The 27,167-nt window shown below is 39.3% G+C and overlaps 1 protein-coding gene across 3 annotated transcripts in view; it reads right to left on the reverse strand.

The window, feature by feature from the left end:
- The window catches only part of CDH13 (cadherin 13), a gene marked incomplete at its 3' end in the record, with an annotated part of 419,157 nt that overhangs the window by 247,592 nt on the left and 144,398 nt on the right, over nucleotides 1–27,167 (reverse strand). For all 3 annotated transcript variants that reach the window (XM_079316432.1, XM_079316433.1, XM_079316431.1), the window contains one exon: nucleotides 21,900–22,108. In XM_079316432.1, coding sequence (XP_079172558.1) covers nucleotides 21,900–22,108 — 209 coding nt within the window. The remainder of the gene's footprint in view (nucleotides 1–21,899; nucleotides 22,109–27,167) is intronic.

Here is a 27,167-nt window from a genome sequence, read left to right on the forward strand (position 1 = left end):
CACATTTTATATCCTTATTCTGGGCTTAAACACTATGGAATTCACTGCATATATAACAATGCTGCACAAAAGCAATTCCATGATGCCCTGAAGCAAAAATAGAGTATGTTAAAGCCATGTGTGCTGTGAAATGATTGAGCAGCTGCAGCCCCAGGTCTGTTTTTGAATGGACACATAAGACACATTTCTTCCCCTCTACATTTTGGTCACTTGGCCTGTGCAGGTGCATCAGCTGGGCACCTCCAGGTGAATCCTGCTCTTTGCACAGCATTAATCACATAGAGGAGAGCCAGATATGGATAAATTTCCATTAACCTCATGCTGAAAAACAAGGAAAAAACCAAACCAAACCAAACACCCGCCCAAACCAAACCAAACCAAAACCATTTTTAAGAGCATGAGAAGCCTGTTTTGTTTTTTTTTATTTCTGGTTGTTGTTGGAGCAATAAATGTGAGTTTAACTAGGAAGGACTTCCAATAATTTCCATTAGAACTGGTATTCTCTTGCATCTATAATATTGCAGTCATGTGCCTGCACAACTTCCTTTATCCTTTCCTGCCCTACTGACTCCCAGCAAAAATAATTTAGCCCAAGACTGCAGAGCAGGGCTGCATTATGTTTAGACCACAATAAAAAAATCTGGTATATCCTATTAGACCTGCCTATGCATGCAGGGTGCTCTCCAGAGCTGCATTCCTGAGCTTTCCCATGCAGGAGCTGCCAGGCTGACAAATGAAGCTGTGGTCTGTGATGAAGACAAAATGCTCACTTAGATCCAGGCTCCAGCAAAGCTCCTCACTCACCAGGCTGGATTTCGAATTTGGTTGAAAGAAGGAATGTGAGTGCATTAATCCACTTCACTTTTTGGTCCAGCTACTTGGAACAAATTCATTAACAGGCACTAACTGACTCCAAAAAGTTGAAATCGTAGTGTATTAATCCACTTCACAATTTGGGCTGTAGTTTTACTCCTCAACAGAGATTAGTGAGTGCCCACCAGCAGCAGCTGAACTGTGTTGTGTGGCACAATAAAGAGGCAGTGCCTTGTGGACACTTTTCATTATCACCTGAGTGCTGCTGGGCTTCCAGCTGCACTTTGGCTGTGTTTTTCAAAGGTGAGAATACCAGACCTAAAGATGCCCTGTGTTATTTGTTCCCATCACCATGACCCAATTAAATTCACAGGACAGTGACTCTTAGCTCTAAACCTTTCATTAGTCTGGACTGTCTCAAAGACTCACATGGTGTTACTAAAGAAGAGAGCACCCAGTGGAAGTTCTGACTTAGATGGAAAGTATCTAAAAATTCACCTACAATAAACCAAGTTTTAAAAAGTATTAATTCCAAAATATCAAAAAAAACCCCAGTCATTCACTCAAATTTGACTTCTAGATTTAATTTCTGCAGGATTTATAAAATATGCTGTCTAGAAATAGCAACATTGTTTTGGTGTTTTGGGGTGGGAAATCAAAGCACAGCTTTTTTTGCAGAGGATTCCCTGAAGAAAAGTGAAACATTCAAGATGGAGACCTAGACACAGGCTTGGACATGTTTGTGGATTCTCACATTTCTTTTTAATCACATGCTGGCAATTAAGTCTGCTTCAGGAAATTCAAAGAGTGTACCTGTCAGGAATCAGAGGCAAATTAATTGCTGTACTGGAACAGATCAATGATTCATGAGCTGTAACATCAAGCTGCTAACAATATTAATTGCCACATACTTCAGGGAGAAGAGCCTAAAATGGCAGGAGTCACAGTTTACAGTGGTTTGAAGATGTTTTTTCTGGATTATAACTGCTGAAACTAAAGCCAAGTACACTTTACAATACATGAAATGTGACATGAGGGTTCCCAACTGTAAATCATTCCAATTCCTATGTCTGAATCTGAGCATCTTGCCCTAACAACCTGCAACCAGAGGAGCACAGAAATATTTATATTCCTTAGCTCACACCTGCTGACCTTTAACTGAGCATCTCCATGGTATGAGAACAGTCCCCACCTACACAAACACCAAGTAAACAGGTTTTATTACAGTTTCCTGGCCAAGAGAAGACAGATCCAGACTTATTCCCTGCATGACATTTGCCTGGCAACTCCAGTGCTACTTGTTTTTGTGGCATTGGCCATGGGCTTCCCATTCTGTGTTTCTGAGAAGTGGGAAGCAGAATCCAAGACTATTAAAAGGAAATGATGCTCTCAAAGCTGTCAGAGCAGGGCTGGAGCACACCAGTGCTCCTTGTTAACTCCAGTGACTGAGCAGGGACAGAAGCCCACATTCACAGGGACAGAGGAGACACAGCTTCTGTGTGGTTCTAATAATTGCTCCACAGACCTTCCAGTGAATGCTGTTATTTCAGCACTCCACACTCAAAACCCTGCTCAGGTCTTGATTTCTAATCCAGTGTTTCTGAGGAAGAAATGATACATTCAAATGCATTCAAAAGCCTGGGCTCTGACCAAAAGAGATTACCCACCCCTTTATTTCCACTTTACCTTTCTGCTCATATTTCATATTTGTTGAGTTCTGTCAGATAAGTTCTATTTTCATCTATATGCATTTTCTTGCTCCCAAAGAAACTGAAGCCATTAAAGCCAGACCTGTGATGTCTGCTGCCTCCACGGACATGTTGGAATTTAAACAGGACAATTCTAGAACTGAAAACCTGGGTCCTCACAGCTTGAGCTAATTCAGCAACATTTCCCTACCCCTCATAATTATCCATCATGCAGCCAGCCCCAAAGAGCCTCGAGTGGACTGTATTGAAATGTCTTCCTGGATTAGTCAGGTGGATTCTTCAGTTCTCATTGCACATGCCAAGTTCAAACCTCCACAGGTGAGCAGTGTGTCAGAGCAGGCAGGAGTGATGCTGCTACAAAGGGCAGATTTCCAAGGAACACTAGAAAATAGATTCAACTCTGTATTCTTCAGCATCCTTCACCCCATTCCCTTTGGTACCCCAGCTCCAAAAGCAAACCTGCAGTGCTGTGCTTGAGGGTCTGGCTGCTCTTGCTGACCATTGCACAGAGCAGTGAAGCACTGTATGACTTTCTTAGCCTAAAATAGCTTTATTTTGCTGGAGCTATCTAATAGAGACAAGTTAATAAATTGCAGCATTCCTAATTTGATACATTTTTGGTCCTGTTTCCATTTACAAACTGTCCATTAGCAGACCCTGAAATCTGTGAACAAATACATTATCTACCATTTTACGCAAGTTTTTCAGATGAGTAATTTTTGATCTTCAGATTGCTCAGGCAGTTGCTTGGAAACATTTGTCTGTATTAGTTACACAAGTCATGTGGCATTATTTGTCTTTTCTGATTGGATGGCTTCTGTGAATAAGCAACAAAGCATGAAATGCAAATTTCATGATATAAAATTCAGGACTTGCTTTTGGCAAGGATTTGATTTATTACATTTAGAGCACAAGATGAAAACAGAAAGGTTATCTCTGTGATCTGAATGACTTGATGGGAAGTGATGCCTGTGCCACTTGGAGCAGTAATGACATAAATTACAAAACCAAAGAAAAAATTTAAAAAGATGGAATGAGGTTTGGAATAGTCATGCTGTGGAGAATGAACCCATGCAATGGAAATACTTCTGCTGATTAGTACTTCCCAGGGAATAGTACTTTTCTAGATTAAAACATAGGTGGGTAGGTCAGAAAATTCAAGGGAGCTCAAGTAAACTATTATTTTTTTTTTATTTTAGCAAAGAAATAGAAGCAAGTAGTTTTGTTCTTATTGATGGTAGCAGCCTGGTATCATTCAATAAGATTGAAAAAAGTATTCATTGGTATTTCACTGTACATTATACAAAATAAAACAGAGTCATTTTTCTGCTGATTCTATCAGTATGAGGGAATTGGAAACTCACACATTTTTGCTTTTAACTTTGTAAAAGAACACTTGTATTTGCCTAAGTGTTTCTGTACCGACTGTAATGATTTTTCCTCTCTATTGGATGCAACAATTTATAAAAATGAAATCATTGGTTTGAAACTAAATATAGAATTTTACCAGCAGAGACTGGTCTTTTCAGTAGAAGAGAACCAAATATGGTCAAACAATGTTACTGAGCACACCCAGACTGTGATCCAGGCTAATTCTACCAACTATAAATCCCACATTCAAAGTATAGCCAGAATCCAGAGGACTGAACCTAACAAACCCTGAAGGAGGAAATAGTGCTAAAACAGTTAAGAAAAGGTTAGAAAATAACTGGAGGTTTTTCCCCCCAATAAAAATTTAAACCCAGAGTGCAAGGGCAGTAAAGATCATTTGCAAAGAAGAAAATATCTCTGAGGTTTTTGCTGAATTCTGGTGCCACAAGCAAATATAAAAGTGTTGGGTCTGATTTTAGTGACACTGGTGATAGCTGACAGAACCATATCCCACTGCTGATTAGGTAAAGTCCCTGAATCACTTTCCTGGTGCTCCCAGGCTTTCCCTAGTACTTTTCAGGCTGGCATCTTTCCTAGGAACAAATTCCAGAGGGTCCCAAACAGCAGCCAGTGCCTGGCAGCTGCAGCCTGACTACAGAGCAAAATATTTGTGCCACTCATGATTTAAAACAGGCTTAGTTTGGAGGGGACTATGAGTAACCCATGATTAAGTTCAAATCCTTCTGCTGGCAGAGACAGCCCTGAGTGTGAAATATGGGTGTACAGTCCTTGGTTACTATTTAATGCTCTGTCTCATAAATCCCAGCAAAGGAGCTCCACAAAACCAGCCAGGAGTGGTGTCACACTCTGGGCACCTCTCAGAGTGCAGTCAGATGCCAAGGGGTTATTAATGAGCTGTTCAAACACTAAATATAAACTTGTCCAGAAAACAAAGGTATCAACTTGTGTTTTAACAAAACCAAATGCTTCAATAATCCCAAATTTCTCCACTGTGTGCTAAGTTTGTATAAAAAAAGTCATACATTTCTTAAATGCCAGAGAATCATTTTTTTGTCTCCATCCTTTCTGCAACACACATCTCATGCTCATCCATTTTCAACAGCATGTTGTTCCCTTCATAACTGCATAAAGAAACTTGCTTTAAGGAGCATGAGCTTATAAATCACCACCCTTTGCCTGTGCTTAAATCAGGCATAAAAAAAAAAAAAAAAAAAAGGAACCAGCATCCTGGGCTAAGATTAAAAGCTGGATTCATATTAAAGAATGGTGCCTTTTTAGCATTGAAACTGAAGCTGTAGATTATTCTGTGCTGATTAAGTACTACAGTGGGCAAAGGACTTTCTCATAATGAACACTGCTGTAAAACAATTTATCTACAAGAAAGGAAACAAAGTTTGCATAATCCATTTATGGTTGATTCAGCTTTAGAGGAATTTGTTATATAAATATATCTCACCCTGGGGAATTGTTTTGCCAAAATAACATATGAAAGTGTTTGAACAAGTTAACACTGATAATTAATAGAATTTTTCAGTATCACAATGGAAAATGACACCTTCCCATGTGCATTAACCCTCACATCAGTGAGAGACAAAACTTGACAAACTCCAAGAGACAAACACATCAGAAAGTAGAAAATGAATTAATGAATTGACTTAGCAGATGCAAAATTGCAAAGTTTTAACTGAGCCTCAAAAGATGTTTAGCAATGCTTCCTTAAAAAGTATTCCAGTAATTACCACCTTTAAAAAAATCTTAATTAATAGTTCAACTGTTCAAGTGACATCACTAATATTCAGCTATCATGCTGGAATGTTTGAGCAAACATTATCAATCCCATTATGTTGTTATCCACTTTGCTGGCAATCATAAGTAATGTTTAAAGTTTAGGTGTCAATATTTAATCACCAAGAAGGATCACAAGCTCATCAATAATGCCTTGCCAACTGCAATTCCTTAGAGACTTAAAACTTACAGTGAACCTCACCTGCTTTTGTGGTCACATAATTATTTTTATTATGCTTTGTGGCAATGTTGGCTGCCAAAAAAGGTTGTCCTAAAATCCCAGTGTGACAAAAATCAATTTTCAGATGCAAATGAGGGTGCCATAGGTGACATTTTTCATACCCAATAAATTGCCTGTCTGTGGCTTTGAACTAATGGACACATAAACAAGAGAGATTGGTGCCAAGGTATTGCATTATAATCTTAGTGAAGTTTTATGAGACTCATGCTACAGGCTGCAAAGAGAAAATAAAGCAGAGGGAGGGGGCATGAACAATTTGAGGAAACCTGTGAGAATTGATAGAGTATTTTTAATAACACAGTATTTTCTTTACTTTTTTCCTGAGCTCTGATTTTTCATCCTGCTACTTCTGCCCTCCTCTCCTCTCTCCTTCTTTTATTTTTAATTTTAGGGCTGTTCATGACCCCTTCTGTGTATCACAACTTTTGTCTCATTATGATCATACACTTCTCTTCTGCTCTGTTCCTTACACATCTTCCCAATTTCTCTCTGAGAAAATTTATGCAAACAAAATTTCTTCCTGTTGCTCATTTTTAATTCTGACAGCTCTGTCCCCATCTATCTCCAGCTCCTTGAGGTGATATTTAAATTTTCTTTAAAAATACAAGAAATTCACTGAAACTCTCATCACCTGAAGAAACAACAAAGACTTTAAGTGAACTCTCTGCTCATGTCAGGCACAGCTGCACTTCCACAAGGGATCTGCATTTGCAGCAAACAAATAGCTGGGATTTCATAGACTTGTCTGAAGCTTATCCTGAATAATCACAAAATTCTTGAGACTGCAAATTTTGGTTGGAAGTCTTGGGAGATATTTACCCTTGCAATACAGATAAAACCAATACTTTTTTTGCTATGTTGATAGCATTGTTTCCAATTGTAGATGAAATGAAAAATATGATTGCATAACAGCTTTTCAAACATCTTCAAAAGATTTAAGTAAAGTTCAAATCTTAAGCTTTTGAAACTTTAATCTTGGAATAAACAACAATCTTTTTGTCATTTCACATTTCTCTCCTGTTTGGAAAACATGAATGATACCAAAATGACAAAGAAACAAATCCTTCATCAGACTTATCCCCATGCAAGAGCTGAATAATAATTTTGGGGAAAGATCTGAAAAATACCCATTTCAACCTCTCATCCTCTCATCTTTAATAAACAACATTACTGCTGCTGTCTCTCCTTAGCTGAGTTTTGTGCTCTGTTTGGGGTAGGAGAGAGAGGAAAAGTTACTTTTTCTGCGGCACATCTATTTCCCTCCTCCTGCAGATTCAGAGCCCTTGGAAGCCAAGAAACCATCAGCATCATGCTCAGAGTTGGGGAAGTGTTGGGACCAGGCTCCCAGCACAGGGGGATTGTTGGGGTGTCCTGTGCAGGGCCAGCAGCTGGACTTGGATCCCAGTGTGTCCCTTCCAATTCAGGATATTCTGTGACATCAGCGAGGCAGAGCTGGTGTCTCAGCCTGTGCAGGCACAGCTCTTTAAATACAACTTAAACTTGTGTTTCTGCCACTGCTCTGACTGGCCAAACATCATCAGTGTGTTCCCCAGGGACAGGAGTTTATTCCCATTGCCAGAGCAACGTGGGCAGGGCGTGCAGCAGAATCCAGGGCAGGATGCCACAGCCTCCCCACCCTGCTGCTGCCAGAGGAGAGCCCTTGGTGCACAGTGTGGAACACCCTGTTCCCTGCCTTTTATAGTCACCATTCCTGCCCAAGGCACTGAAAATCCACAGCTTCTCTCTCTTCTGTCACTCCACTTCTGCATGGCTTGTTAGTCATGCAAACATTCAGAGAGTCTTTAATTCCAAAAGTCCACAAGTGACTTGAGTGGCCAAATTCCCTGGTCAGATTAATTATCTCTACCACTGCTGGCAGTGAAGGAATTGCCTGATAGAAAATTCCCAGGTGGGGGAGAATTACCTTCTAGTAAATTTACACCACAGAGCAGAACCACAGTCTGCTCCTCCTCCAAAGCACCAAAGGTACTTGAGTTGTTCAAACTGCAGGTTGGTCTCAATGTAAAACTCAATTTTACAGTTTTACAGCACTTATGGAAGCAGCTTCAAGTTGTATGGACAGAAGAAATCTATCCTTAAGGCTACAAAATAGGGTTTTATTTCTGAACAAGATTTGACCAGCTCCTATCTCCCAGCAGCAGGACATGCCAGCCAAAATATCAATTCAATCACATTCACCAGTTTAGACGTGTAAAACAACACCAAAAAACCACTTGGAATAACTTCTTAGATACCAGGTATATTAATAGAAATCAGGAGCAAAAGATGCAAAAGAAGTTCTGGGAAAAATATTCTGAGAGTTGGTTCTACAATCCTGATCTCTATTGCCACTGTCCAAAGCCATTAATTTGTACAGAAAAGTTAACTTAAAAATAGATGATATAAAGTAGCAGTTTTATTAATCTTCATTCAACATTGAGCTCTAGGACTCAGTGAACTTTCATTCTAATTGGTATTCCACCTGCAAATATTAAAGACCAAAAAATACTGGGATAAATTGATGTAGACTTGTTTAAAAGTTCTATAAATAACCTTCTATTATGTCACTTTCCCAAGTGGCTGCTTTGTTGACAGTCACTTTATTCCAGTCTCCCTGTAGTGAACATGAAACAGCCACCTAAAGAAAACCTTTGGTAATTAGAACAAGGCAGGTACTAAACCTATCCTGTGGCTTATCTCTGTATTTGTAGCTAGAGCTCATTAACTTGTCAGCACTGATTCCTTTTGAATAGGAAAGTGAAATGAAAAAATGACATGTAAATCAATATCAACTGTTAAGCCACGTTCTCATTGAGAGCAGTGTCAGATATGAAACATGGAGAATCAAAATGAAAATTTCTGCTGGAAAAACATGCTCAGTGTGCGATTTTTATAAGACAATTATTAGAGTGAATTAAGGGACTTGTCATCCCATGGTAAAAGTTACAGCATGGGGAAAGTTAAGAGAAAATCTTCTAAACTTTTTGTTTGTTTGTTTTTAGGATTTTTTAAACAACATTAAGCTTGATAAATGGAAGAAGCATTTAGGAATGTATAATTCAAGCTTATTAGTTGAGACAAAATCCATGTAGCACATTCACATATATCTAGAGAGAGAGACATCTGCTTAAATGAGTCCCACAGAACTCAGCATTCCATCACAGTTCCACTGATATTTTGGAAAAATACACTTCACACATATAAATCTGTTATCAGAAAATTACAAATTAGTCTCCTTGGACTAGATAATAATGATGCTAACGGGGTGCCAAAGATCAGAGGAAATTTGTTGGAGATGAGCACAAGGTAAAAGCAAAGATCTGCTTGGGTATGTTTGGTATGAGTAGAATTCCTTATTCCCTTCCTGGGGAGAAGCCAAGCCAGGCAGCAGCACCTGGAGATGCACCTGGAGCTGAGCCCACCTGGAGCAGATGGAATAAAGTTCAACCAAGCAGTGGAACAGCCCCAATCTCTGAATTGCTGAGTCTCCAGCAGCAAAGGGCAAAGGCTCTCATCACCCTGCACTCAACCACCCCACCTTTAATTTCCTTTTGAATAACTCCATTTTCTGCAGGGGTTGGATACAGAGAGGTGTCTAAGTGAAGATTGCCAGCAGTAACACTTTCTCCTTCTGCCCAGTTGTGTTTTCTTCTGAAATCCCTTTGCTGTATTTCCTGCATGTATTTGCTAATAATCTTTCTCAGAGCTTCAATGCTGCAGTGAAATGAAGAAATGCCAGTGCAGGAGGTTTTTCTCTCCCTTCATCCTCCTAAGCACACACCCTCTCTGGTAACCAAAGTCTTATCTTCCCACTGTCTAGACTCAAGGTTAATTCATGTTATTTTCTCATTTTATAGTTTTAAAGAATGAGTTTTAATCAAGCCACTTATCTAATTCACAATTGTTCAGAAACATATTTTCCATTAATAAAATGATCCTAAGTGCAGCCTAATGCATTGAGTGCCAACAAAAAGAAAAGACACAATAATTACCAGCACTGACAAGGAATTTGGAAAGCCATTAAACAAAACCACTAATTTCTCCACCCCAGTCCTCCAACTATAACTCTCCCATATTTTTATACCACTAGAAGCTACAGTAATTATGTCCCTCAAGTAAACCATCTACTTTTCTATGTAGTAGTCAAAAAATTACAGGAACCCTTTCCCTTTTGTACTTCTAATATATTCCCCATGTTTTTCCTCTAATTGAATTAGATATGACATGTTAAAGAAGGAAACATTTCCATTTGGGATGCAGATGATTGAACTTTTCTGGCATATGTTAAATTTAATAAACATCATAGGACTGAACAGAACCTCCTTTATGTTATTTACAAATTTGAGATATAATTCTAAAGTAATTACAGTCAGTACACAAAATCTGGGATTAAAAGCCACTGAATAAATGCAAAACTTCTGAGATCCTCTGAAGAGCTGCTTGATCAAAAAAACATTAATTTTGCAGGGATTCAGCTGAAGGCAGAAGTGACATTAAAAATAACTGAAGAGGGTTTTTTTTTCCTCCTGTTTCACAGACACAAGATATAACTGGCAGACTGTGGCTACCCACTAACATTATGCACAATTAATATTACATATATCAACTTGATGCTAATAGTATCCAATAGAAAGGACCATACCATATGAAAATCCCACTAATGCATTCAGCTTTCCTGGCAATTAAACAACATGGAAGCACTAACAATTAACATCAAGGTCACCCCCAGATAAATTTTGATTTGGACACTCCTCACAGCAGATTTATGAGTGGATTCAAAGCTCATTAAAGCCAGTGGAATGACTCCTGTTGACTTAATGGGGATTGCATTTGGTGTGTATTCCTATGACAGATTAATTACATGGTTTTGTGAATAATCAGGCCTAAAATCAACCCTGTAGCTTAAAGCTCCAAGCCTTGCTCACACCCTCGTGTAGCTTTGTCAGTGATGAGTTTGTGTTGTAGATGCAGCCAAACTCAGAGCCAGATCTTCCCCAGCTTCTACTTTAAATCTAAAATGGAGTTTTAACAACTCCCTGCCCTTAACTCTGCCTGAATTCCTGATTTGAGGGTCAATTCTGGCTTTAATGACAAAACCAGCTTCAGAGTGTGAACTATCCACAGGAGAGCTGTCAGTTTTCCCCTGACCTGTTGTTTAAAACAATTCACCTCCACTGAAAACCAAAACAGGGACAAACAATTTTGTTTTAATACCAAATTGCAGCTGTTATTGAAAAAATGTTAATAGACCATCCCACTGTATCAATTTTAAGGTTTAAGTCATGCAGGAATATAACTTTGTTGAAAAATTGTCACATATTGTTCCTAATTTTTGTTCCAGCCTATACATATGTACAATCCTATATCACTATTATGTTTCTCAACACAAAACTGTAATGTTAGGACTGAACAGAACGTGTGTTGAAGTCCCTCCTGCAAGATATTCCCCATTGATACATCATTGATTTTTCTACATACACAGCTGGAAACAAAATACACGTGAGCAGTTCCAATGAACCTCTCAGTTTGGATGCTCAGGCTTTGATATAATCAATGACAGAACTGAATTTCAAATCATGACATTTGTTTTGGTACTACCTCAGTCAACAGTCTCATCTCCTAAACCAGAAATTCAATCTAAGCATGTTATTTCTAGCAAGTCATTCTTCTGCAAAGGACTGGCAGGATTAATGTGAACTCAGAATATTAGTGTAATAAACATCATGAGCTGAGAGCTTGAAGCAAGAGCAGCAATAAGAACAGATTTAGTGTGAATATTCTTGTTTCAGCTGCTGCCAGGCTGGAGAACATTGCTGAGTAACCTGGGCCCTCCCACCTGGGGTTTTGTCACCAGCACAGTCTTTCAGCAAACCTGAGTCTCTTATCCAGCAGAAAGAAGCAGCTGACTTTTTATTTCATCTTCAGGGAAAAGGGAAAAGTGGCAGATATGAGAACATTCTCTCTGTGCAGAGAAGAAACTGCAATGCATAGTATTTGTCAGTCAATCAGGAATTTTGTATTTATTGGATTTTTTTTTTGTCCTTGGGTTTGACAATATCCAAATCACAATGATCTGGCTCTGGAGAGCCCTTGAGATCACCCTGAGGTGACTTGTTGTCTTATCACCACACTGCTGGAGCCTTCTGCAATTTTGATACAGCCTTTTAAGCTGCATTAGTAGAGCTCAAACACAAACTAAATTCTTGCTAGTCTTTTTTTTTGTGTTGGTCAAAAACTCAGGTAATACCAGTGCAGTATATCAGTGCAGGTGTAAAGCCTTCATCATCTCCCAGTTTTCATGGAATCACACCCTTGAAATCCCTGGACAAAAAAATTCTGTGCCAGCATCTGAGAATGAAAGTTTGGTTTGGTCTTCCAGATTTAAATAAAAAAAAAATTATACTATCACCTTCTCCCTGGTGATTAGAGGATTAATCTTTATACAGTACAACAGTGTTCAATACTGTAATAAAAGCCCAGCAAACATGCAGTAATTTAACACACAGCATCAGATGGGTTCTAGGAGAATTAAAGAACAATAAATTGGATTTTTATGGTTTTAATAGCACATAGATTATAATCAATAATCTGCCAACTGTAAACCTTCATCTGATGGATATATTTTGCACACTTGTTCTAGTAGTTCTGAAAAGATTTGTCCATCAAGAGAGAATGAAAATGCTGAAGTCTGTGATGTTCCTTATTAGCAGAGTCCTTAAAGCTCCATAAAATCTGGCCATTTTATACATTTATACATTTATATTCATAGAAGGTGAATCTAATCTGAAATCCACACAGACACAAATAAGACTCCAAGCTTCCATTTATAAATACACAGGTCATGTCACACATTTGACCCTTTTTGAGACAAAACAAACCAGTCCCTCCACACTCCCTTGGCATTACCTGGCCACATCAAATATTCAGGAGTTCTGCATTACCACTGGAGAGATTTTAAATGGAGTTAAGAATTTTCATTTTCTTCCTCTGCAATCACAACCCCAAGTGCCCTCTCAGCGAGAAATTGTATAAAACAAGTGGTAAACTATTTTTTTTTCTCAGATGGATCAACTGCTTAATGCAAAGGTTATTCTGTTTGATTTGGTGGTGAAGTAAGTGAGGGGATGGATGATTAATAACTCCAAGATTACTGCAAGCATTAGCAGAGTTGTTTATTATGAAGACACCAAATTGCTCTAAGCTTTAACACTGTCATTCTTCAAGTTGCCAAGTTATTCTAGGTACTTAAAAAAAAAAAAAAAAAAAAAAAAAAAAAAAACTAGCTGCAAAATAAGATGCAAAGAAATGATCATAAAAGCATCAAAGTTGTAATGATCAACAAATAAGGAATTTTAGGTCCAAAAGGAGCCATCTACCCTTGCAACGGCAGAATCAATTCTTGGGGGAGAACAAACAGATTTTTATCCTGTGATGCTCCATTGAATGTTTAAGATGTGTGCTGAGATAGGTGTTACTGTAATAATCATAATAAATGTTCCTTTAGGATTGTGAAAATCAGCATGGAGACATGGTGGCAATAATTAGGGGTTCTTATTGATGTGCCAAATTGAAAGAAATTACTAAACTCTTACTCAGGGAATCATCTATTCTTGTGAATAATTTCTCCTATCATGGCTCTCTCAAATCCATGCTGCTTCTGGAAGCTGAGGGAGAAACTGAGAGTGAGAAAACACCAGCAATATTTTGTGTCTCTCACAAAAAAAAAAAAAAAAAATCAAAAACCTCAAACTTAGTTCTGGGCACAGTTTGATTTCCTCTTGGAATTGTCTCTTTTCCTTAATAAATCTGAGATCTCTCCAGGTGGATCTAGGGCAGTTCTCTAAGTCTCACATGTTCTTCTGGTTTCTGTAACTTCTCTTTTTCACGATGGATTTGAGGACTGTCATGGCAATTCTGATATTGTATCATAATCACCAGCTCCTTTTCCCTAATCCCTTGTTTAAGAAGACTCTGTTCCTATCCTGATGTGAAAAAGTATTATGAAACAAATATCAAAAATAAAGGTATCTATGCAACTGCCTCTTTTTAGAGATGTTTGCATTAAGACAGGCACACACACATTCTGTCCCCATGTACTTAATAGTTGCACTTGGAGGATCTTACAGGATGAAAGCCACTTTATAAATGAAAGATATTACATATCCTAAGAGACATACTTATCCTTTATCATCTTGCCTAATGTTCTACTAAATCATGCTTAGCCTCTTGCTTTCTTACTTATATCCTCATTTACTACATGAATTTTAAATTTAAACCTTTCACAAAGGGTTTCTTTAAATGTTCCCCACACCTCTGGCACAAGTTTCCACAGAACTCCATAAATCTCTGAAGATTAAAGCATAGGATTGGCACAGTTTTATCTATTCCAGAATACTTCTAGGCTGAACAATAAATACTTGAAAAAATAATTATATGCCAATACATGATGGCTTATCATTCATCTACAACATTTAGTGGATTCTTTCTTTTTATGGGTAAAGGACAGTTAATGTAGCAGATCATATAGAGAAACTAATTAAATTCAAAATATCTTCAGATAACTAATCCACCACTCAAAGTCTCATAAAACTTTTTTGGTCACAAGAAGTAAATAGGTATTTTCTTGGCACTATGTGCCAGAATAAAGTTTAGCTCAAACACAAGACTTTAGCAATCCTTGAGTAACTGCTCTCATTGAGGTTTGTGAAAGATTTGCCATGAGGTCTTATGGATGGACAATAACACCTCAGTGTATTTTAAAAGACAGTAAAATTGGTGCATTCTAGAACTGCATCTGGTTCTGGGTTCCCACAAAAAGCTGAGGTTTCCACCAGAGGTACATCAAGCCATAGTGAAATGGTACCTGTTGCAGCAGGGAGAACCAGCTGAGCAGCCTAAAAGCAGCTCAGGGCTGAAAATAATTCTGTTTGCAACTGGTTTTTAATAAAATACATTCATTACAAAGAATTTTGCCTGTCATTTCACATTAGTCTATAAATAATTTGAAATCATTAACAAGATTTGCATTTGCCTCAAAAATAATCTAATTTCACCTTAGAATCACTGCTAAACTCATCCAATTCTTAGCTCTGCTTGCTGCTGAAGAGCACAAAGTCCCTTGTCCTGGGTAAAAACATCCCTGGCTCACATGGAATCTGAATGTGGATTACTCACAGAGAAAGGCTCTGAACACTCAGATTAACACCTTCTTGTCTCACAGGCAATTATTCATGTTTCCAGTCTGTGAGACCATTTTTCTCTCCTTAAATAACCGAGTACTTCTCATTTACATGCTGAAGTTGCACACTGAGGGAAAGAGGAGGGAAGGGAGCCCACACATTTGATCTAAGCACTTACACACACAGTGAATAAACTTACGAGTCACACTTTGCTCAAAAAAAAAAAGGAACATTAAATTAATGAAAGCCACCAGTGGCTCCTGTTCTTTATAGCATTTACTCTGGTATTCAACACAATATGTAATTGTTGCTATGGCAACTGCCACATCTCTTGGCACCGTAATAATTCTCAGATAAATGGGTCTTTGTCAGAGCAAACTCCAAAGCCAGTGTATATGAAACCTGCATTTCCTTGGTGCTGGGGAGGGGTGAATGCAGTGCAGGCCTGAGGAAGCACAAGCCTGGAAAAGGAGGTGAGGGGAGGATGCAGAGCTGAGCTAAAGGGAGGTGTGGGTGTCCATCAAATCAGAGATGCTCTGGGTGAGGCTGAAGGGACACCCAAAAACTGCCCAGCAAAGGGGCAGGGGAGCCACAGCCACACAACCCTGCCAGGCACAGCTCCTTTAGCTTGAGCTAAAACCCTCAGGAATCTGATCATTGCAGCATTCTGCATCAGGCTGAGGGATAAAAAGGGAAAATAGGTGACTGGTATTACTGTGGGAAAAGAGAGGTTAAGGAGATTCCTGATATAAAAGGAGCTCTTTGTTGTTTCTGCAACAGCAAGTGGTCTGCACAGAGGATTTTTATAAAAATATAGTTTAAAAGGCAGCTAAATGACATTACAGAATGACCCACTGATGAGAACAAGCTCTTGCTTTCATTGACATTGTGATGTGTTCTGTGAAATCCTAAATGTAGCATTGCAGACTTTAAAAGAGAAAAAATAGCATCTATTCAATGGTGATTATAGCACAGAAAAGTCATTTATGAAAAAGCCACCAATAGACAGGTATTAAATTCTAAGATCACTTTTACCCCAGCTTTTTATGCATGAATTCCAAGTCAATATGTGTTTGCAGTGTGATAACAAAAGTAACAGGAGTGATAACAACTTAATAACTTAATGGCTGGGAGAATGTTAATATGTTAAACTTTCTGTCAAACTGAACACAATAGTGAGAAAATGACTTATTTTTGTGGTTTGATCTTTAAGAAAATCCTTCTTCAAATGCCTGAAGGACACTTTCATATCTGAAGGCAAGAGATCGCCTCAGCTTTTCTGGAAATCATATTCCATACACAGTTTTGATCAGTATAATAACTCAAATGTATGATAGGTATTGATGCACCCCCTGTGACTTATTCTATTTTGTGCCCTAAAATTAAATGCAAAACATGGTATTTTATTTATGCAGTACATCCATTTTTGCAGCAACTGCTATATGCAAAAATCTAATAACATGGAACTCTTCAAGCCTGTTTGTCAATATCTCATATGGGAGTCCATCTCCATACCTCTGCACAGTCATTTTCAGCCTATTTGGAATTCTATTCTAAACAGAAAAATGCTAATATACATTAATGGGAACGATTGCTACATCAGAGAGGCTGATTCTTGATCTTATTTTCCAAATAACTTATTGAATTGCCAGATGACTAAACTCAACTATTCACACTTCCTTGCCTGAATATTTTCTGCTGTGAGAGAATCCTGATTCATAATAAGATTATTGATCTGTTATCATCTGTTCTAAGGCAGAAAGCCATACATGTAGGATTTAAGGCTCTAGGCACTTTTTATCTCATATCCATAATATTTGCAATCTCTATCCTGTGGGGATAAGCAGAGAGCAAGACACAAACAAGAAATGCTAAGGTTTAAATCCAAGCAGCTTAGTTTCATTATTTCTCTTTGATACTTTAGGAAACATGCACAGGCAGAAAGCAGCTTGCACAAAATGTGTCCATGCAGGCAGAGACTGGGTAGGAATGAGAATTGGGGTCTGCAAGGAAGTTTTCAGCCAGGCTGCTGAGCCTCTGCCACTGCTGTAACAAACACAGCTGAGTGCTGGTGCTGGGAAAAGCAGTGGTTTGACAAAGGGAAAAAAACCCAGCAGCTTCTGCCCAGCCCCTGGCTGGTACAAAGGGCACTGGACAAAGTAGCAGGACTGGGGCAACTTCATTTCCTTCAGTCTGAGCTGGAGATGGCTTTAAACTTTGTCTACAGCATGCTGTCTCAGGGTGTGCTCCTCACTCTTATCTCTTCTTTTCTTTCTCCTGTTCCTTTTCTATCTAGTGCCTGAAATATGTCCTGAGGGCTTGACAGTTTCTATTTAATCATTTCATCCTTCTGTATGGAAGACTGCTAAGCACCATGCAGTGAAGTTACTACCAGCCTGGAATTTCTGAGTATCTGCTTGCCCTCTTATCTGCTTTGGTGCCAGACTCTTGATATCTCACTCCCCTCCACCCCTCACCCTGTGTCTGTAACAAATATAAGTTCTAAATAACTCCCTTTGCTGTGGGGAAGGAAAAAAAATAAAGGCTGCCAACACAGAGAGGCAGAGACAGATTGTGTCCCAAGGTTTCCTTTTTAGCTCCCAGTACACTGAGGGTATGTTCATTAAAACCAGCATTAGATTTCAGAGGGGGAGCAGGACCAGCAGACACCATTTTATTTAGCCTTGGAGGACACAGTTCAAGTCCCAGTTTGCCACCTTTTGTGACTCACCATTTATTATGAGGCTCTACAAAAGCCTGGCTATGCTTTCTGCCTTCCACAAAACCTGACCCTCACAATAAATACATAAATCCACTAATGTCTGGACAAGTGTTCAGATGAAATGAAATTTCCAACTTTCAGTTGTCCTACTTTCCCCATAAAACAAAACAGGGATCAAGCATTGGACAAGACACAAGTTTTAAAAAAAGAAAAAAAGATAATGCTGTCAGTCATTGGCTTGGCCATTTTCTCCCCAACTAGGGCTTATGAGTGATTTATTTTTCCATTAGGGATTTGAGGCTTAGCAATTCTCTGAAATATTCAGAATGAATCCAAAGTTCATTTAGGGAATCTTGGATGAATCAAAACATTTCCAGGCCTCTTTTTTCTTAATATCTCCATGCACTTCAGTCCTGACTATGTGAGAGGGCATCAGGAAAAGGCTGGGCAGAGCAGGGCACATCCCAACACTGCTCCATGGGGAATGTTCCATTGCTCACCAGCACTGCTCCATGGGGAATGCATGTGGGATTCCTTTTTTTCACTGAGCACTGATTGCAGCGGGCTCTGAGTTTCTACAGACACACAGCTATTAAAGAGTTAACTATTAACACCTTCCACAGGCTCTTCTGTGCACTCACATTAAAAAGCCTCCCAGAAATGGTAGAAGATTTTTGGGAATATTCCCCTCTATCAAGACAGACAGAGACCAATACATCTATCCAAAATCACAGGAGGGAGGGAGAACACCCAGCAAGCTGCAGAAAGCAATTCCAGCTGGAGATTGATCTGGAATCTGATCCAGAATCTGATGGAATTCTGCATGTATGAATACCTGCAGGTAGAGACTGATGGGGTTCAGGTATGTTGGGCATGCAGACATCAGGAAAAGCAGCAGTGCAGTATCTGCTCCTGCAGGAAATTGTGTCATCAGAGCTGTGGCCACTCGTGATTGAGGAACCACCTCTGCCCACATTATAGCCATGGAAAGCTGCAGGCTCTGCAGATCTATTATTCTTCTGGCAGAAGAGGAGGAAAACAGCCCCTTCAGATACAAATAACAATTAAATAGTGAGTGATATTCCAACAGACACTGATTATACTCTGGCCATGAAGTTAATTTAATCTAATCACATAGGACAGATCGGTGAGCCAGCTGGATTCATCCCCCATCTTTAGCAGGAAAAAACTGCACCCCTTCACCAGCAGAATACCAAAAGCTTTTCTGCACACTCCAGATTGCACCTCTAAATAATTTCCATATTCATCCAAAGTATGGTTGGTAGCAATCAGAAAGTTTTAGGAGCTACACTCTGTTCCTAGCTCCAACTGCCAGTCAGCACATCAGAGATCATTGTTGAGAGCCATTCCCAAACATGTTGGGAATCTGCAATTAGCAACATTAACAATGGGATTTCACAGATGTAGGTTACATGCTTTCAGAAAAGAAATGGCAGTTGCTGGCAGTGGGGAAATACTTAAGAACTACTTATCCCCTAATTAGACAAGGTACTGTTCTCTAAGTACTGAATGCTAAGCAGTGCTCCAGCTTGTGCTCATCTTAACCCCACAGAATTATGCTGAATTACTAAGGTTCCATCTGAGCATTTCTTAGCCAAGGCTCCCTGCATAAACAGATGGAGCAGTTCTGCTGTTTCCGTGCTGACACATTTAGACTGCAAAAGTACAGGATTAAGTTCAAATTTATCATAAAATCACTTTAGGTAGGACGCTGTGGTCTTTGTATCCTCCTCAAGTATAATAAACAGAAAGACAACACTGTCTGTGTGGTGTTTGAAATAGGCAAATAGATTAAAAGATTGGGAAGAAATACAGATTTAACAGCCACAGGAGACTGGGTGAGGCCAGAGAGGACAGCCAGCCCCAGAGATTTTTATATTGCCTTGAAGAAGGGGTGATTCTCACTGGATGGATTTCCCAGGACACACTAAGGCATCGTGTAACTCACAATGGCATTGCAGACACTAAATCCCACATTAAATGGGTAGTCATCTGATGATGGGCTGAATAACAAAAAGCAGAAAGAGGTGATGAATGCAGGTTGAGACGATGCTGTGATATTGTCACCTGTGGGGAAAGGCTGGCAAGTGGCAGAATATGCCTGATTCAGGCTGGCTTTTTATCTCTGAGGCTAAACAAAGAGGTTGGAACAGAATCCAGGAGTGGGGCCAAATCAGCCCTGGCTTTCAAATGTAGTTTGGGGAGAAATTTCAACACTAGGCATCAATTAATATTGCTGGAACATTCTGAGGAGACACTCCCCAGAACCCAAACAGGACATAAAGAGAAAAAGTTGCTGGCAGAGCTTGTCATAGTCTGCAAATTCACATGGCTCCTACTCATGAGACATGATTGTCTCTAGATTGCAACTTCCATAGAATATCTGACAAGATTTCCCTTAAATTGTAACTTCCATAGAATATCTGACAAGATTTTCCCTAGATTGCAACTTCCATAGAATGTCTGACAAGATTTCCCTCACATTGTAGCTTCATAGAGTATCTCTCCTCACAGATATTGAAGGGTTTCTTCTCTAAGAAAACCAGAATAAATCTTCAGAATGTGATTCTCAGAGAGTCAGATCTTCACACATAAACCAATCCCTCAAAATTTAACTCCAGACCTCCTGTCAGAGACGTCACAAACTCCTCAGTGGTTTTAGTAACTTCTAACCAGAGAATGATGATCCTCATTTTGAAACTGCTCCTAAGATTTCAAAATAAAACCATTTGAACATTCTTGTGAAGGCAGCAGAAGGAGCAAGTCTGAGGCACAGGACAGCCAAGTGCCCAGCTTGCTCCTGCAAGTGTAGCTTTGCTACTCTGAATTTGGCAATCTGTGGTCCTAAACTCACAGCTCCTCCATCTAAGAGACTCCCTCAAGTATGACTGTGTTAAAATTTAATTTTGTGAAGCAGCATCATATTTAAATAAAATTAAATTCCATTTCAGAGTTCTGATCAGCTCTCTGCAGTTACACATTCTGGTTCTTTCTCTCCCACTGGCAATCCATATTCACATCGTGTGCTGCTTAAAGTGCAGAGCAAAACCTTTCCTCAGCCATGGACTTTCAGAAGGCTGTTCAACCTTTCTCCTCAAGATAATTTGTTTTTATAATGGAAGATTTAAGTTATACTAATATATTTGTGGGAATATAATGAGAATGCTGGCAATTGAATGTCTAAATACCAAATCCAGACAGTAGATCAGTCATTTTTATCAAAGTTTCTTTATACTTGGGTGAAATTATAGCTCTGTAAAGGTACCAGGCTTAATTGCCTGTGAGCCACTACCTTGCCTGCTCTCTCCTAAATGCCAGGACACACAAGTGAAGGCTATCTCACATCTCCTTTTGTTACTTGCAGGGGTGTGAAGTAAACAATTCAATCAATTTCTCAACTGCTTTATCCCCCAAAGGATGAGGTTTGCTTTACACTAAAATTCAGGAACGGGAAAGAAAGGACAAAACATTCAGTGGACAGAGCAGAACAAAAATCACCAGGGCATGGAGCCAGAGTGTGAATGTGTGCTGCTGTTTGTGTGCAGATGTTTAAGCAGTTCACCACGTTACAATGCCAGATAAGCAGACCAATATGAAAATTTAAATTACACATTAATTCATTCCCATGTGCTTAGACTTGGAGCAAAACATGAAGGTTCTGTAAATTCTAAATTACACATTTAAACTATGATTTTCCATTTTTACTTGTGGCCAAACTGTGATTACCTGGCACAACATACACTGGAAGAAGCAGCCAATTTTAATACTTGGGCTCTTTCATTTAAATAAAGTCTTTATGAATGTTTAGCATCCACACCTGAAGATGTAATACATCTTCCAAAACTCAGGAAATCTGCATCACAAATTAAACCAAGTGCTAAAATGTTACAGCAATATCTGCATTGAAGATTGATTTTGATCTCTGCTAACAGATTAAAATTGCCTACAATCCTAGGTGACACACGTAAATATTTAGCAGCATCATCTCCTTGGCATTTTTTTGTTGTTGCTGTTTTAATCTTTGCTATTTATCTTACCTTTAAAGCCCCATGTTTTTCATTTGCTTCAAGAATAAAGATTTCTGCCATGTCCTCGGCGTGCTCCGACCGTGCGTGGACAAACAAGGCTCTGCCAACTTCTGAAACATTCTTGAGTGCAACCAAATTCCCATCCAGTTCCACTGTAAAGTCTGGGTTAGAAACTTCAAAGTTCAATTTGTTGTTCCCCTTGCAGTCATCGAATTTCACTGGGGGTGGAGGAAAAAAAAAAAAAAAAAAGGAAAAAAAGGAAAAAACACATTATAAGTATCTAGTTTGGCACACAAGCTTTATATATCTATAGGTTATTAGACTGTCTACAGATTTGGGAAGAAATGTCTCCCAAAGGGAAAAAACTTTCAAATGAATTCTGTGTTTTTCTGACTCTCTCTTATAAACAAATCTATGAATATGCACTTTCAGAAAGGTGAAGAGGCTTTGGCCAGTGTAACTGGGTAGCAGATAGACAAAACACTTTGGACATGAGCCTTTTGTGATCACTCCAACCAAATGGAGTTCCAGTTCCACAACCTGAGCAGTGGCAGGAGAGTCCTTGTTGTGCCTCATCACAGCCCAGCATCTCCAAAGGCTCTTCTGTGGCAAAGTGCTTTCAAATATTCAGTATATCTTTAGGCTCAGCACAGGCTGTTTACAGAATATTCAGCCCCAGGCTACTGCAAAAGTTTTATAAAACTGAAAAAGAGGACTATAAGATTTCTTACTACCAGGATTGTCACACAGTTCAGGAGCTGCACTGTTTCTAAGGATTGTGAGAACTGTTAATGGAAGAGTTGCCATCAATAATCCTGTTACACTCTGCATGGAAAGTTTAACATATTTTAAAGAGCTGACATAGAGAGGAAAACGTCCCTAAAGCAAAAGGATGTGAGGCTTTGTCTCAAATATCTTCTCTGAGTCATTTTGCACAAAATACTGGATAAAATATTAGTGATTTAACTACCAGCTATATGAGTAAGAGATCTTCACCACAAACTTGCAGTTGCTAAATGAGTGTTTCAGGTTTTGACATCTCTGAACAATACATTTGCATGTGAAAAGTTTTGCTGCAGACAACCTGTTTTGTATTCCCTACCTTCTCCTTGAGTTACTGCTGCTGCAGAATTCTCACTTACCTATATGCACTCACTGCTTTTATTTTACATTTCACTTTCACTGGATCTTTAAAAACTGCATTACAATTTCAGAAAAAACTACAGAGTGTGATACCAGCTACATAAAATCAACAACAATGGAGTTTTACTACAAAATAAAACACTTGGCATAATTGTTTAAATTCACTGTACAGACTTCTTGTACTGGGTTATTGTTTTTAAGGGAAGATAAACTCATGGCAAATCCCTAAACTCTTCCTGATTTTGTAAACTGTCCTAAAGCAAGGAATAGTCTCATAGTGGGTGGCCACTCAACATTCCTGGGAAGTTACACAGAAATCCTCTTAATCAAATTTTGTGTCTTTTTCCAGGCAGACCAACATGAAGACAGAGGACCTCAAGGAGATCCTTCCTGTTGGGCATTCACTGGGATTTCATCCCAAAGCAGAACACCAGGGAGAAAAAGAACCATCCCTAGTTCCAAATTTACAACTTCATGATGAATATTGATGAGATGGCTTGGATTAAAAATTAAACAATGCCAGAATCTCTAGCATTCAAACAGAATAAGGCACAAAAAGAGATGTGGGGCTCTTATTTACCAAGGCAAGAGTGGAGGGTTGGCCTTGGGCTGCTCCAGCCTCCCACCCTCTCACTCCCCCACCTCTGCAGAACTGGGGAGAAAGATGGAAAAGATAAAGACAGAGGTCACTTACTAATTACCATCACTGGCCAAACAGAAATGACTTCAGGAAAATTAATTTAATTGCCAATTAAAATAGATGTGGATGCTGAGAACAAGATGAAATTAAAACCACCCGTGAAGCCTTGACCCTGTGAATTCACACCAGACAATCCTCTTCCCAAGAAGAGCCCAAACACTCACACACACATTTTCCTCTCTCTGGCAAAAAACTCCCCCAGCAGCTGAAGGATCTGCTGCTGCACAAAGTTTGAGCTCAATTACACATTTTTAACTAAAAGCTGCTCCCATTTCCTCCACTTTACTTTAGGGCAAGAGAACTATCCTTGGATTCACAGTGGGACAGAAAACCAAAATTTCATCAGCTCATTTCTGTTTCATTGAATTTTGCTGAAAGCAAGAGGGATTATAAATAAAAAAGAAACAAAACCTCTCTCCCCCTCAGACACTGCAGTCTCTCCAGACAAACCCACCTGGGGGTCTCATGGGGCAGATCCTGCCTGCAAAATCTTGTACTGAAATAGAACCAGGAGGGAAAATCACTGAATTTGGGAGCAGCAGCAGCTCAGAGCAGTTTCAGAGTGCTCAGGGTGTGCTGGTGCCCACACCCCAAGGCTGGGAGCTGCTCCCAGGTGGATTTTGATGGGAGGCTCCCAGAGCAAGCCCTCCCTGGTGAAAAATCACCTTTTGTAGTTAATGTTGGGTTTATGACAGGTGTTTTAACAGACTCACTTCAATTTCCTAAAGCTACTAACCAAAAAAAAAAAAAAAAAAGCAATATTTTCCTCTCACTAGAAACATGGGAAGTTGAAATTCTCTCTTCAAACCACTTTATAGATACTGCTTAGATCTGTGAATTCCAATTCCCTTATATTTTAATTCTCTAAAAACCCACAAACCCCAACCAAATACATTTTTTAAAAAATGAAACAAGGTTTAGGAACTTTTTCTATGGGTGACATCCCTTCCCACTGCAGAGGGTTTGGAACTGCATGACCCTCAGGGTCACTTCCAACCAAGCCAGTCTGTGATTCTCTGAATCAATATCTGCTTTTTCATAATTAAAAACTGCTGCTGATTTACTAATAATGGCTTACAATTGGAAAAATTTAACATTGGCCTCTGAGAAATTATATCAGGAGTAAAAACTTTAAAAATGTAAGAGCCAAAGAAGACTTAAATAAAGGAATCTCTTAAAACCAAATGTCATTGTTCAGAGCTGTAGCATTACCCAGCCAAACCCTGAAAATCCCTCTCAAGAAAAGGAATATTTCTATATGAAACCCTGCAACTTCTCCCAAAAAGGGCAGAGGCAGTTATTTGAAAGTGGGAAACTGGTTGTTTTTTTTTTTTTTTAACCATATCTCATCCAAAAGCACTGATGCTTTCAATTCCCAGTCCCACCACAGAAACAAGAGTATTTGGTGAGGTTAATAGCAAGGAGAAGGAAAGGAAATGAAAAGGCTCTGAGAAGTACTGATAGGTAGGAGAAATTAGGAGTGGGAGGAGATGAGGTGATCACAGGGATAGAGAACACTGAAGATTACTTGGCCTAAGGGCCAACAGGGATGAAAATGAAATCAATTGTTGAGAGAGTTGAAGGGAACTGGAGCCTTAGATAAAATCCCTAGTTTGAGCTTGGGATCAAATCTTGGGAAATTTGGGAAAATCCTCATCAGGATGATCCTGTCTCCTGGACTGGGCTGAGCAGGGAACATCACCCCAGACTGAATTTCATTCCCTCCCAGGGAATATTTCCTTAAATTCATGTGGCTTCTGGGGGAGAGCCAGTGCAAATACCCCAAATTTACCATGCTTGAGTTGCCTGCAGCAAGCTCCAGGAGCAGCTACACAGCCTAAGGAGCTGGCACTGACCACACTGACCCTCCCTGCTCTGAGCAGCTTCAGCTCCATCAGCTCCCTCAGGCCTCCCATCCATGGCACTGCATCTATCTCTTAACCAAACCTGCACTTTGCTAAGGCCCATTAAATATAAGTGAAATATGATTTTTAGCTCTTATCCTCTGGTGAAAAAATCCTGCTTTGTAGCAGTGTAGAAATCTCTGTGTAAAAACTATGAAGTGTGATTAATTAATTAATTACTGCTTTGGTCCCCCAAAAACCAAGCAGTGTAGCAAGAAATGGGACAGAAGTTGTGGATATCAGCTGTGGAAGGTGTCAGCCTGAGCTGCAAAGGTGCTCTCTGAGTATCCAACACTCTGCTGCTTGCATATGATAACATATGGTCTGTGTGATGATGTTTGTGGTGCTCATGCATTTGCCACACAGATGAGGTGTGAGAAAAGCCCTGAGATGGATAATTCATATTATTCCCACTACCCACATGTGTTAGAACAGGTTGAGTGAGTGGCAGCCTGGTGAGAGGGGCCACACACCCCAAAATTTCCCCTGTTCTTGTTCACCCTGTGTCTGTTTGGTGCTCAAGGTGCTACAAAAGTGCAAAAAATGAATAACAGCAACAGTTCAGCCCTAGTCCCAAAATAAATCATTGGTAATGCTGCACCAGGCATGACAAGTGAATGTCTCATTGACAAGAATTCAATGGGCAATTAAAACAGTGATCTAATATTCATATCAAGGTGGAGTTCTTCATTTACTGATGCATCTATGACTCTTTTGATGTTCCTAGTCATGCTCCAGCTGCCAAATGAACATCTTTATTGTGCCTAATATGCCACATGCTATGAGACTGGCTCCAAAACTCCATGCAAGCAAAATGAAAACACTGCCAAGCAGCTCCCAGTGAAAAACATGAGTGTCATTCATCGCCCTCTGTTCATTTCTCAGCCTCCTGTGTTAGACTTTGACTCATTTTTGCAAAATTCACATGTGAATTGTCTAGAATACTTCCTTCCACTGAGCAATGTTTGTTATTAGCAACACCTGCATGCATCCCAAGGCTTTAATCACTGACTTTGAGCTATTTATCACCAAAAGACCTGTTGGAAAAACTTGTGCAGTATCCCAAGTCCATTAATGCAATGATGGGAAAAGTTGGAACTGGAAATAATAACCTTTATAGATCTCAGCAAGAAATCTACTGTTCCTGGGATTCCTCCTTTCAGTTCATTCCATTTCCCCTGTTATATCACAAATGTGAGGTTTCTAAACCACTGTGATATTTATGATAATGACCCACAGATGTTTTAATGGATACCATTTTCAAACATTTAAAGGTTAGCAGTTGTATTTCTTGTAAACAAAAGAAAACAAGCTGAAATAGGTTTGTATTCAAAAGCATATGTTGGCCTGATATATTCCACTTCCAAAGTAATTTTTTTCTGAGTTTATTTCTCACAAGTTTAATTTGTTTTGAACAGAAATACTGAATCCACAATTTTCTCTCCAGTGAAATCTCCACAGAGGAATTCTGAATAAATAAATAAATACACTTATTTATCTATAAGCACACCAAAACTAACTCTGTATGTC

Source organism: Erithacus rubecula, assembly GCF_903797595.1.
Source record: "Erithacus rubecula genome assembly, chromosome: 12".
Lineage (NCBI taxonomy): Eukaryota > Metazoa > Chordata > Aves > Passeriformes > Muscicapidae > Erithacus > Erithacus rubecula.